General features: G+C 41.0%; 1 protein-coding gene across 1 annotated transcript in view; it reads right to left on the bottom strand.

Moving 5' to 3' along the window:
• Positions 1–10,102, bottom strand: part of LOC129369520 (mothers against decapentaplegic homolog 3) — a 28,905-nt gene extending 18,803 nt beyond the window's left edge. The window contains exon 1 of the mRNA XM_055044993.1: positions 9,189–10,102. Within this exon, the coding sequence (XP_054900968.1) occupies positions 9,189–9,391 (203 nt within the window). The 5' untranslated portion in view covers positions 9,392–10,102. The remainder of the gene's footprint in view (positions 1–9,188) is intronic.
• Positions 10,103–14,502: the final 4,400 nt, after the last annotated feature.

Below are 14,502 nucleotides of genomic sequence, written 5' to 3'. Positions count from 1 at the left end.
ATTTAGTTTTTACTGATATGGCTAAGATGTTCAGATCTTAAATGTCAAGCATGCACAAAAGAAGAAAAGTTGCCTTTAGATGGCAAAATAAGATTAAATTCCTAATCTGTCCAATGTGGGGTAAAAGTAACACTGATCTAATTACAAGCAAGGGACTAGCACTCAGCCGATGTCGATTATATGAATGACACACACACCGGCCTGTTCACCTTCACAGACCTCTGATAATAAACCCTACTCCACCTAGCCTGCAGGGTGCAGAGCTCTGGGAGGAAACCGGAGCAGCCCCAGATTCCCAGAAGTCCAGAAAAAATAAGTCGAACACATCTAGTATTGACCTACTAAAAGAACAAATTGCTTCATTCTGACTATTCTTTCTGCTCCACACAAAAGTAATTCTACACCAAAATACCAAACTAATCACAGGTGACCCCCTCTCAACTAAAACTCATACACGTCTCGATTCTTCTTTCCAGCTAATGGATGTCCTGGATGGTTAAGTGCATAGGAAGCTCTCAGCTTTACTCACGCTTCCAGGTCTCTTACTCACAGATAAGTGCTGATCTCACCTTAAAAATACATTTTAGTTTAACAAAACAGAGCTTTTTAAACATCTTTCCATCAAATATTAATGCCAGCAGTTCTGCTTTGATCCGTCTGCAGAGGTTTGAGGCTAGTGTTGACCCGCTATCTCATCTTCAGTGAAAGATGGCTCCTATTGTCGACCCTCAGCTACATTTACGAGCCTTTTCCAACAATCTATTCCTAAAGTGATCCGTTTCTAAGGTTGGTGCAACATGACTTACAAATAATTTAATTTGCAAGTTTTTTTCATAGCACATCCGATTTCATCTGATTTTTCTTTTTCGCTTGCTTTCTCTTCTAAAAAGGAAATGTCCAAAAATACTTTGAAAAAGTCTTTTTTATTTCAATCATTCCTTCTGTGAGTTTTACAACAAGAGTATTAGAGCCAGAAAATGTTTGTTTAATTATGAGAATGTAGTCCTTATATCAGGGAATAATAAATGCAATTTTACAAGTAAAAAAGTCTCACAATTATGAGAAAAAAAATTGTGTTAATAGAATAAAGCATGTTAAAAGATGAAGTATTAAGTTCTCATAAAATTACAACTTAAATTTTCCTAATGAAGAATGGAGAATGAATAAAAATGTTGAGATTTTTATTCTTTGAAAAATCTTACAATTGTTCAAATATTCTGTCATTACATTGCCCTAAATTCAAAGTAATATTGACAGCACTTAATATAAAAAGCGCTTGTCAAATAAGATGGCGGCTCTAGGTGTCCAGATTTTTCAAAAATTAAATCTTCAAAAAAACAAATATTTGATTAGTTAATAAAATCTATTTATCGTCTAACCCGTCCCATTCTAAACTTTCTTTCTCCTTTTAAACTTTGTTTTTTTAACACATATCCAGCTGCAGTCCTGCAAGTTCTGCAGCTGCAGTAGCAGCCAGTGGAGCACAAAGGCGCATTTGTTGTCTGCTGAACGCGTCTGTGTGTGTTTGTGACTGCACGTGTGTGTGTGTGTGTGTGTGTGTGTGCTTCTGCCTCATGCATGCGCACTCCCCCGCAGATAGTGAGACGGCCAGGGCCAAGTCGAGGCAGAGTTGTCTCTAACCCCTCCACCCATGGTTTCAAGCCACAAACCAAACAGCAGCCCACGCCCTCCTCAAAGCCCCAGCAGGCACAGAGAGCATTGCTCTGAGCTGACTAACCCCATGCACGCACACACACACAGACACATCCATACACACATGTACACACCGTGTACAATCACAAAAAAAAAAAATTTCTAAATGTTGTGAGTAAATCAGATTTCACACGTTTACCCAACAGCTTCCAATAAACGTTTTTTTCAGATAATTTTGTCTGTATTGAAATAACACAAGGAAATAAATCTACCCACTTTTAAACATCGGTGCACCAAAGAACAGCCGCAAGAAAACAGATTGGCGTGGTAGCAGCCATACAAGGATGCTGAAGTGTGATTTAATTACTTGAAATAAACTTCAGAAGCAAAAACACAGACAGTTTATGCATCTCTTTTGACTCAGAGACATATCTGCCGGCTGTCAAGCAAATCAAGCAATGGAAGAAATCCTAAATCAGACTGAAAAGGCCAACAGATCACCGTCATCATCAGAGCAGACGCGCGCAGACGAGGCAGACAAACACACATAAACTCTCCATGACCTGTCGCACACTATGTCTACGTCAAACATCACCGTCTTGGATGACTCAAGTATGAGACTTGAGCTAAAAACCTGGCAAGTGTTGACTGAAAGTGCTTGGGTAAAGTAGAGGAACTGACCACTTTTACCAAATCTATGTTTGAACATTTTGATGTAACGTAAATTGATAAATCACAACGATATTATTCATTATAAAGCAACAACAACAATAATGCTTATTTTAAAGTCAGAGTTGACACCTGGAATAGAATGTGAACACCAAAATATCCTACAAAGCAATTTAAGAGGACTGTGCTTATGGTTGACTCAGTGGATTCTATCTATTACCTCTTTTTCAAGTTAAAAAGCATCTCATTTTCTTCAGCTTGTAACTTCTCCTTTTCATTGTGTTGACCTTAAATTAAAGAGGACGAGAAGCGAGGATGCTGAAAGCAGAAACAGAGGAAACAGAGAGGAACTGTGGGTCAATACCACAAAGCCAAAATAACTTATCGAGTGACTGAGGCTTGAAGCAACCAAAAAGGTCAAGCTGTGGATTGATTGCTAAGTCATGAAACATTGCACGCCAATAATGTGTTTTAAGTGTTAAAATAGAGATTGAATGAAATGTTTTCTCTGCAGAAGCTTGAACCAACAACATTCCTTAAAAGTTGCTTCCGATTGGATAACTAACATATTCTCCAAACGTCACTGCGCAAATGAAAATCACAAAGTTACCTTGTGGACAAAGGCAGCAGCCTTTTAAAAGACGAGTGCTGCACAGTTAACAGGCATCAGCCATTCAGGTATCCAGACTATGAAGCAGTGAAGGTTTATGTGTTGTCTCCTCGTTTCAATAGCCACAGTGTGTCTATTTGTGTGTGTGTGTGTTTAATGGTAGTCACACAGACACATGCACACACGCTTCTTTTCATGTCAACCTGCCATCTAGTTGGAAAACAAACCAGTTTTACCTCGGCTATCTGCCGCTTAATTTCTCTTTGCACGCAAACCGCGCAAGCCACAGACTCCGTCTGATAAGCTGGAAATCCGAGCAGCTGCCAACTGCCTGTCTCCCACATGCTCACTTTCATCTTACATGGATCTACCCACTGTCTCCTCTCGGACAGTTAAATCCACGTTTTCCTGGTTCTAAGGATGCGCAGGCCCCTCCAGCGCCATTCAGAATCATGGGAATCCCCAGCTGCTCGTCAGGACGCTGCATTCCACGTTAATTGCTTACATGCTTTCGCTCGTTCCCCATCTGAATTAGCATCAAAGATAACAAACCCAAACATAGCAGACGGTGCTTTCTGCAACATTATTCCTTGACATAGAAAAATCAGCAAGATTTGTACAATTTCCTCTGGGTCGATGAGGGCTAATTAGTAACCCCGACTTGTTTTTAAAGAGACAATGTCATTCATAAATCAAGAAATTAACAATTGGACCAACAGAGATACGTTTGACCAGTAAACAGTGACATCAGGGTTTCTGCAGGTTTCATCCACTGAAATTTAAGACTTTTTAAAGAGCTTTCTCATGGCAAAATGTGCAAAAACAAATTGTACAGTTTATGTAAAAGTGCCAAAGTTTTATGTGAGCCAGTGGCAAAGACAATCGTCGTCCAGCCAACCATAATTATAATAACAGACACAAAAAAACTAGCTGGTAAGCAAAAGTCTTTCAGCAGAGCTAGAGATAGCCTCAACTCAAACTTTTATCTATTTTCAAAAGTAGTCTTTCCATGACAAAATGTATTATCTATGGTTAACTTATTCAAGGCCAACTTACTTTTTATTTTATTTTATAAATTTAAGACCATTTTAAGGTTTCAATTTTAGCTATATGTATTTAAGTCTTTTTAACGGTGCGCAGACACCCTGTTTATGGAAAAACTCTCTCACTTCTCTGCTCAACTTTCATCTCTCTCACAGAGGAACTCATTGGTTTTACTCCTTTACTCTTCCTAGTCTTCACCGCCTTCATCTCCCTCCTGTCCTGACATGCAGCCATGTGAATCAGACTGCACACGCTTGTTGCCAGGACAAATATATACAAACACAACAAATGCTCAGTGAAGCCTGAGGGGCTAAACCCAAACTAAGTTCAGTGAGGTATAAGTAAGGAATCTGCTCCCACAAGCTCCTTGAAAAAGGACAACTTTTTTTAAAATGCTTAAAACACCAGGCCTACTGTGATAAGCTGCCCCAAACTGCCCTCCCCATTAACAATTTAGTACCAAGGTGGAACGATTTAGAAAGAACCACTTCACCTATGAGACTGATCTGTGCTTTGTAATCAGTTTCTGCAAACTTCAAACTTTATAGATATCTATTTTAACTTTATAACCTTGTAGGATGATGTATTGTTATGATCAGTGATGAACCAATCAATTGCCCAGTGACAGAAATCAGGTGGAATGGTTAATATGGATGAGAAATTATTCCATCACTTATTGTTATCAGGGGGAAAAACATGACAAAACCATAATCTATTGTAAAAATGATCAGATTAAAAGTATAGTTTGGCTTGTAACATTTTATTTCCTCTGGTGGTTATGTGACATATATTCAACAAAATTATTGCATGCCATAGAAAAGTAAAACTGAATTACTTAATGAAGGAGGAGTCCAATTCGTCAGTGCTACTACCTGGCAATTTCTAAACCCGACACACCTGAATAAAGTGTCTGAATTCACCCAAAAACATTCAGGCCTTGTTTGTTTTTTTCCCTAAAGGCAGAAATAGCCAAAAATAATAAATTAGAGACATTTTAAGTCCATTTCTGCCATTCTTAACAGTTGAACTTAGACATGTTGGATTTGTTTCCCTCCTGGCTTAAAAAAGCTCTGCCTTTTTGAAATCTTTCATTTCCAGCACAATTTCGCAACAGTTTTTTGTTACTTATAGTAAATGCTTGCAATTGAATTGTTGAATTGAAGCAAATCAAACTTAAATGAATTTTAACATTTTGTACGAAAGAAAACCTTAAAAGTCTGTATTAGGCAATAAAACCCAATCAGTGCATATGCTGATGCTGTTTCGCTGCATGATGAATTCAGATGTCTGCCTGCTCTGAAACAGTAATTTCTCGGTGATGATGTTTAGACAGGTTTAAGCCCAAAAGTAACACCATGAGGGTAATGAAAAGGCGAGAAGTCAAAACTACAACAACTGCCCAGCCAAAGTTAGGAAAACATTGTGGTTTGGTTTGGAGAAAGAAATGACTTCCGTAAGGCAAAAATGATCCTCATTTAAGTCAATTTCTGCCAGTTTGTCAAAGTTTAAACTTAGACAAAAATCAAAACCAGAGCTAAAAGAAGCAAACACATTTAGATTTAAAAAGCAGGTACAGGGTCAACATCAACCAGCTACTGACTAGTCCAACAAAATTTGGGTTGATTTTCCATCTGCATCCGATTTACAAATAGCAGCACGTGTAACTTGCGTTTGTGAATCAGTGCTTTAGCTAATGAACAGCAGGAGGAAGATATTAGTCACATTTAATTCTAAATCGTGATAAAGCAGCAGATTACCACAGACTGACACATTTTTCAAACATATTCTTGTTACTCATACATGTTTTCAACTCGGAGGAAAGGAGAAATCAAGAGGAGAAACAGAGTAAAGCGGGAGGGAGAGCAGGAAGCACCACAACGCCAACATTACTCCATCCCCAATGAGTAAGACTTGAACTTGTTAAGAGCTTTGGCTTTCACTCTTTTTTCCAATGATGTCTTAAAAAAGTAAAAATGCTCACTGTGAAGACTGAAATAATGTAAAAAGCAAGAAAGGAAGCTCCCCCGTGCAAGATTTAGTCAAAGTCCGAAGCACTGTGTTCCAGCTTTAAATGAAAGTAGGAGTAAACCACAGAGATACCACGAGTGCCTTATCTCTTATGTAAACCTATTAATAGGCCTGTCACTGGAACACATTAGCTGGATGATAAGTTATCCCACAAGTTATTGTGGTAAGTGACAATATTGTTATCTTGAGACCATGTTAAAGTAATGTAACGGTAATGGCATAATAATGCAAGAACACATCCTCAAAAATCGATAAACTTTAAATTCTAATGAACATTTGACACTGGAACTGGACAACATTTTAAATATACAAAATAAATAAAAAGACAGAATCTTTCAAAAAAAAATAAAAATCTAGCTATGACCAAAGCACCAGATTGAAAACTTTGGTTATGCAGAAACAAGAGAAAAGTGAAACACAATAAATTATGCAAATGGAAATGTTATTAATTGGTTTATTGTTTATTGAAAAAGGCCTATGGATTTTTACACAGGCCTATAATAACCACCTACATTGATACTCTAGTTGCTGGTTGAAGACAGACGAGTCATTAAGTCAAAAGGTTCAAACGAATCACCGTTTGGTGAATGTGACAGAAAACGACTAAACCAGTGAAACATCTTCCGTCGTATTCTGCATCTTGTTCCTTTAAATGTTTCACTTCCCTGTGATATGTGATACAAGACGCGCTCTGCTATTCCACCACCTGAGACAGCTATTGACCCAATCGATACGCAGCGCCGGCTTACTTCCGCACTCAGCATCACTGAGAAACCATCACAAAGCGCATCGGCCTCCACATAAAGTTCATGTGTCAGAGATATAGGAGCTGACCTCCCCGTGGACAGGCCTGAACACGCAGGCAGCTGCTGTCAGCATGCCATGGCTTGGGGAATTAATAGAAACAGCAGTTCTCCAGGACCCTGTTGGCCCAAAGTGACAGTCGGCTCTGCTCTGAGGTCATCTTAATGCACTCTGCCTCTTCCTCTCCGCATTAGCACTGGGAAACATGAAACCTGGACCATAGCGGACGTTGTTTAACTTTTTGGGTAGGCTTAGCTCAGAATGCTGGCACAGGCTTCTGGTAGCTGTGATATGCACACTTGTGGTGGCCGAGAATGTAGGAGTGCCCTATTTGGCCTTCAGATTTCATCTGACACAGTATTAAACCTAAAGGAGCGGCCCACCCAGGCAAACCAGATTTTATAGACCCGAGCTCAGGTTTGGACTTATTTCTTTCTTTTTTTTTTTTCTTTTTTTCCAATAATTAAAAAATGACAAGGAGACCTTCAAAGAAACACAAATCCTTGAGAAGATGTAGTTTAGAGTCAAAGCTTGACTTTCTCATTTTAATTATCTGCAGTTCAACACTGCTTGAAACAAAGTTTGATGTTACATTAATGCACACACTACATAGCTATTTTCTGTATATGGGTGACTAATTCAGCAAAAATTTAAAATGTGTTTTGTATAAGTCTTTCCAAACTGTTTAATACTCCCTTTGTAAACATAAGCAATGTGGCAAAGTGTGTACTCCAGGATGCTTTTGGAAGCGTCTTTACGGGCTTCCTTCAGGATGAAAGGGTGGTGAAAGTCTCTAAATCTGCTCAGCCTGTAAACACAGCGTTATTACGGAGAAAGGCCTGGTCATGCCTTTCTGTAACTTTCTGAGCAGCGCTCGTGCCCTTCTCGGCCTTCATCTATAGATCCATTTACTGTGTTTGGTGTCATGAAATGAAACAGTTATTCCAAATTTTATGGGTGTCTGTTTCAGCAAAACATATACCTTTATAATGTATATAATGCTTTCCTCAACACTGCCAACGAAATGGAGACTGAAATGAATAAGACTTTGCTATGCTTTGACCTCATTTTGTAATTTGCTTTTGACTCATCTGGTATGACCTGGAACTTTTTTGATTATTATTATTAGTAGTATTATTCATCCAATTGCAACAACAGGTGAGCAACATTGCATCGTTGGTAATACACTGAATGCAGCCTAACAATTTGTCATCCTGCAGCAGCAACAATAAATTAACTGATGATCTCTGCAAACCCGAAACACTAATATTGTAGCAGAAATAGTTGATTTACTTGGGCACGCTCTGCTCCAGGAAAAAAAAAACAACAACAAAAAAAAACACACCACTGAACACAAGATTATTGTGTAGTGTTTGCTCAGTCGCAGTACTTAACATAATTGGTGAAGTAAATTAATGGGGAAGTTTTAATTGGAGTGTTTGTGAGGCTGTACACTGTCTGCAGCGGTGATTATAGCCCAAAAAAACTGCGCTGACTCATGTTTGTTATCATAACTTAGATTGTAATTGCAAAAAAAAAAAAAAAAAAACACACACACACACACACAAAGCAGCATTTATCCCAATCCATGTGGCTCATGTAACTAAACTAAAACAATCTGATTATGAAAACTATATATTATTTGTATATTTTGGCATGCTTCTGGGTGATAACCTGCCATCCTTTGCATAACTCTGAGCGATAATATATGGCTGTGGCAGCCTTTGGAGTAGGGGATTTATAACCTGTTACTGAACCACCAGCAGCAGTAATTTGACTTCACCTATTATTTATTATATATGATGCATTGACAGACAAATAGCTGCAGGGAGACGCTGAAAGGAGAGACGATAAAACCATCTCCACAGACTCGCCTACGCACTAGAAAGCGTCCTAGATTAAGGCCAAGTTATATAACTTGGACTACATCAGTGCTTTTGCATTGCATGCGTCCTATTGGCCGGTTATGCGCACATTGAAACGTGGCTTGGGCAACACGATTTGTGTCATAAGGTAAAAAACTGGGATCAGTTTCAGTTTAATGAAGAGGCACCGCGCATATGATTGCATTACACTTGACACACAAAGAGCAGGATATTTAGACTCTGACTTGCAAACACATAAACAGAGCACTGCTAGCTCCTCTGCAGCCTCCATGTTGATGTTTATCAAGCGCAGAGGAAGCAAGAGTTTGAAGTATCGACTCGACAGAGGAGCTGGAGGTCAACTTCTTCTCACAAGAAGTGGCGTTCAAAGTGGAACAGCTCGCTCAGACCGAAGAGGAGAGCCTTCATTTTCTGCAATGAGCCTGTCACTAAATGTTGGAAGCCGACTGGCTGACCTTACGGTCACCGCCGTCCCCACAAGCCCGTCTCCTCACCTCGGTATCGTGATGCATTTCGTGTTGACGCTCTGCGTGGTGATGGCTTTCTCCAGCTCGTCCAGCTGCCCCGTCTTCTTCAGCTTCTTCACGAGACTTTTAACCGCCTTCTCGCACCATTTCTCCTCCTGGCCGTTCTGCTCTCCCTTCTTCCAGCCCAGAAGTCTCTTGACGATGGGGGGAGTGAAAGGCAAGATTGACATCTTTTCAGAGTTCAGCCAAGTCCGAAGAGAAGTCCGCTGCTTTGGACCAAAACCCCCCTGGCCCTACAACGGTCCAAACGGCGACGGTTTAATGCGCTGCTTGGCAAAAAGAGGGCAGGGGAAGGCGGGGGAAAGAAAAGGAAATAAAGTAAAGAAAAGCAGTTTCACTTTATAAAGCGAAGCTGTAGAGCATCTCTAAGTTGAAACTCCTCGGCTGCAGCGCGCTCCTTCGCCTCGGATCGAGCTAAACGGTCGACTGTGCACCGGCAGTCTGTTGCGCCTTGGACTTACTGCTGCTCCGCCAGAAAAAGTAGTCCGTCTGGACTCGCCCGCCTCTGCGCCTTTTGGAGCAAACGACGAACTGAAAGCGCGTCTAAACTACGTCTACGACTCGAGTGGCAAAAATGCGAGCTGCGTTATGAGCGCGACCTCGTCTCTGGGAATTTAAATCTGCTGACGGCAAAGTTTTGTGAAGTTCAGAAGCCTCCGCCGGGTGTTGTGGTCGCGCGACTGAAAGTCTGCATCAAATGCAAATGCGGGAGCTGCTGCCGAGACTCTCCATTCAGACTTCAGACTGCACACTGCAGACCTGTGGCAGCCCAGTCTGAGCAGCAGCTGGCCAAGGGGGCCGTGCTGATGTTGCACAATCCCAGCCTTTTCTTCTCATGCTGATGAAAGTCCATGTGGCTGACTAAATATGCGGTCACAATCAGTCACAGCGAGACCGCTTGAATCACTTATATAACACTGAGTAAAGTGTTTACTTTATTGCTCCAGAAAGCGTGGACGCCAAGTTCTCTCGGATACCGGTTTTCTTTTTCGAGACGATCGGCGAAATGAGGGCCAGAGGTCTGAAGCCAGAATTGAGACATTCAAGCCATTGGCGTTGCATTATCATACACCCAATCACTGTGCTTGTTGTAGGAAAACACACCTGGGCACAGGGATTTTCAAGAGTTTTTCTTTTCCTGATTGTTTGTCTCCACGTGAGTGAAAAACAGCACAGATGGAAGTTGATAGAAGTCAATGCACACAAGGCAGCAGATGACACGCTAACTTGCCTCGGCTTGTTGGGTGTACAAACAGAGACTCTTCTGCCTCGACAAGGTGCCAATTTAGTTTATAGTTTGCTTCAGCCTCTAAATTACAGAAACACACACACACACGCAATCCCACACACACAATCTCGCTCTCATGTGCATAAGTACACCCCCCACCACCACACTCCTCCTACTCCTTCTGCATGCACTCATGCAGACGTGGTGTCAAGAAGTCAAGTGCCAGATGTACAATAGAGCGCAGCAGCAAAGGGCTCACCATGCAGGGGATGGTGCTTTAGTTCGCCTGCCTTCAAACAGCTAGTCTTTGCTGCAAACATAGGAGGAATCGCATCAGCGAGCTTTTGAAAGAGTAGTAAAAGAAGTTGTGAAAGTGCGGCTCACTCTCCATGCGCACCTCTTTGAGGCTAACGAAACACGGCAGACTCACTAAGGGTACGAGTGATCGTCAGATATCTGGTGAACCTTCCAGGTTAACCCAGAATAGCAGTGCAGGTCCGTGGCTTTGGTATGTGCTTGTGTCCAGCAGTCACCCCTTCCCCGCAGCGCACAGAGTGTAGTTTGTGCTAAAAATATTTCAGGGCCACCAGGACAGAGGCCTCTCCTTTCATCTATTTTGGTAACACAGCAGTGTGTGTTTTCACAATGAATCCCGAGGTTTATGTCTGAAATCTTTTGACGTTTTGAACGTTCTATACGCAACATGGAGTACATTTGTTTCCACTCAACAGCTTCTGTGCCAAGAATAGTTTGAATTTATCATCAGACCCTCATCCATATAAACAATCTAGTCTCCAGCTGTAGAACTCAGTCCCTTTGGGGTCAGTGGTGTGTCAGCAGGTTGGAGGAGAAGGACTGTGGAGCGTGCTGCCATGTGTCATATACACTAAGGCCCCGCGGCCCTCTCGACACCTGTTTACGCCCCAGGGGGACCCGACCGGCCGGGACAGCTGGTTTGTTTTGGAAGAGGTGCGGAGCGAGGCAGGGCGGATGTCGGGGTGCGGGGCTGGGGGAAGGGATCACATATGTGCTGCAGTGGATTGGCAGGGTGGGTGGCGGTGGGTGAGTTGGTGTTTGGGTGGTAGGAAAGAGTTTTAGGGGGGATCCTAGTGGTGGGAGGGGGCAGCAGTGAGAAGAATTACAGAGCACAAAAGGCACATCAGCAGTGGTGAATGGACAGTGACCAAGCACGATCCGGTGGATGATAATGACATTGTGTCGGCCTGAACCTCAGGGGACTGTGTGTGTGTGTGTGTGTGTGTGTGTGTGTGTGTGTGTGTGTGTGTGTGTGTGTGTGTGTGCGTGTGTGTGCGTGTGTGTGTGTGTGTGTGTGTGTGTGTGTGTGTGTGTGTGCGTGTGTGTGTGTGCGTGTGTGTGTGTGTGTGTGTGTGTGTGTGTGTGTGTGTGTGTGTGTGTGTGTGTCATGTCAGCTGGTGTCCCAGTGGAAAAGAAACATTCCAAAGAACAGAATCTCTGGGTCTTTGGATGACACTGATAAAGTAGATGGCTGGTGCTTCACAAAATTGTACAAAAAAAAAAGCATGAAGAAAATCAAAGTTTTTCAATATAAAGTTTACTAGAATTGTCAAAAACTAACCAGACAATAACATCTTTAAAAAACAGGCACAGCATTTGGCACTTATTTAAGCTTTGCAAACATTTTATATTGACACAAATGTAATTTATGACATGGTCCAAATGTTACACAGGTCTAAATGCAAATTATAAAATTGACCTCTACCTGCGTCTGTGTTAAAGCTGCTTAATATAATGTGAATTTATCATTTATTACAGGGTCCAACAGATTAAACCAAATAAAGTGATTATCCAAAATTGGAAAATCGATTTAACAGAACGGGTGTTATAAAGTTTAACATATTTGTGACACTTATAAACATTTTATTGAAAAAAAAAAACCTGAATTTGATTGACAGGTTTGTTGCCAGCTTGGCTTTTTACCCAAGCTAGAGTTTAAAATTCAAGCTGTGCCAGTTCTTAACTTGTCAGATTGCTGTGGATGTAATTATGTGCATACTTTTGTTTGTGTGTATTTTAACTCCTGCTTCTGTCACCATGTCAAAGTGTTTTCACAGAGCTGCTTAAATAACAGGACGCAGTGTTTTCTTGCTCAGACAGCCATCAATCGCTCAACAGCTCGTGAAAGCTCCTCCAGCAATGTTGGAGTACACAGTGTACTACAGGCTCAACATCATAACCATTCTTCACACACATACTATCACGCACACACACACACTCCTGCACACGCAGCCCCTCCTCTTTCACTTTGAGTCTGTGCAGTTTTTCTTCCTTTATCGATCTTTTAAATTTGTTTGCATCCCTTTCTCAAACACATTTTCCCCAAATTTCCTACCATTCCCGCTGAAGAGTTAGCAATAATCCACTTGAGCAGAGGAAACTGCTCTTGGTTCAAGTCGTCAGCCACAAGCCTTTTGAAACTTCAAGCCGTTGCACAACTCTTTGCGCTATGAATAACAGGAAGACAGCAATTTTTCTTCTGAGTTTAATTGCCTATCAGCCAGCTAGATCAACAGAGCTAACCTGCACAAGAATGGCGACTCTGCTAAAAACTACACACCGTCCTGCACATGTTCAAAAATCCTCGTCTCCTTTTTAATCCTCTGTAGCGCTTCTGTCCTGCTTCACGAGCACCAAGGGGGAAACCCAGGAGGAGATAGATAAAGCACAACACATGCAGCAGGAGCTGAATCTCAGCCAGCGCACAGAAAACATGTGCATGCTTTTCTAAGAGATGTTACTGAAAGGCTTGCACAGCTCAGATTTTGAGGACATCCTGCAGTGAAGTTACAATCTTAGTCACCACAGCAGCATCCAAAACAAGACAGTTGCTAAATCCTTTTTTTTTCACTTTACAACAGCAGCAAAAACCCCTTCCATATTTGCCAATGTCAACGCAGAAGGAGCTGCAGCGATTTCACTTATACTGTTTGTGTTTTACAGGTGAAAGGACTCCTGTATCAAGCAGGAGGATCAACCTCATGTCTGGACAAAGAAGCTATGCAAGAAAACAACACCAGAATGACACTGTGGAGTGCGACATAGATTGACAGCATCCCTCTCTTTCTTCAGGAGGGACTGGGGTTTTTTGTTTAATTTTTATCTTCTATAGTGAATAAAATTATGAGGAAATGTCTGTTAGTTTAAGGCTGTGCACAATTTACAAATGAGGTTTTTGCACTTTTAATTTTTCTCCTAACAGATGCATTAGTTGTACAGTGGAGAAGTTGTAGCCCTAATTATCACCTCGAAAATGCTCAACCAGAAACATTTTAAAGGTAAATGTCACATTTAAGATGGAAAATGTAATGAATGACTAGTCGTGATGGTTCAAGTCTTTTTGGAGAGAGATTTTTTCAAAATAATTAAAGCTCTAACACAGTAAAAGCTGCAACCACAATGTTACCTAAGGCATAGTACAATCGAAACTTTTCAAAAGGATTTCAATGAAACTTTGGCTTTCTTTTTTTTTCCTTTCATCATACAAAGATGCGCTACTTTATGTGGCATAAATCCCAATCAATATAAATCAATCAAAATTCCAGGTGTTTATGATATGACAAAAAACTGAAAATTATATTTAATCTTTTGTTCAATCTGACTTTGACTGTAAGCAGGAGCAGCAATAACGATATTGATAGAGATACTAGTTAGAAACTATGATCACGAGACTGTAGTAAAATATTTTTTATTATTCAAACTTTTATATCTGTTTACATAACAGCCTTTGAATTCAGTCATGGTCTGTATCTGTCTAGGCTGGATATTTCCAGATGTAAATATTTATTTTCTGGCCCTCCAACAGATTCGACCTCCCGTAAGCATCCAGCCTCACCCCAAAAGTAAAACCGAGACGGAGTGACCGTAAACAGAGAGCACAAAGAAAAAGCAGAAAACAGCCTAACATAAAAGGCAGTTCAAATCTCCTAATAGCTGACATAGTTCCCAGAGATTTCCCTTTTGAAGAAGAAGGAGAAAAACAAGAAGTAACTCTTAAAATGATCCAAAACAACAGAG

This window comes from Poeciliopsis prolifica, unplaced genomic scaffold (assembly GCF_027474105.1).
Source record: "Poeciliopsis prolifica strain line A6 unplaced genomic scaffold, Auburn_PproV2 SCAFFOLD021, whole genome shotgun sequence".
NCBI lineage: Eukaryota > Metazoa > Chordata > Actinopteri > Cyprinodontiformes > Poeciliidae > Poeciliopsis > Poeciliopsis prolifica.
This window is presented reverse-complemented; position numbering and strand designations above follow the sequence as displayed.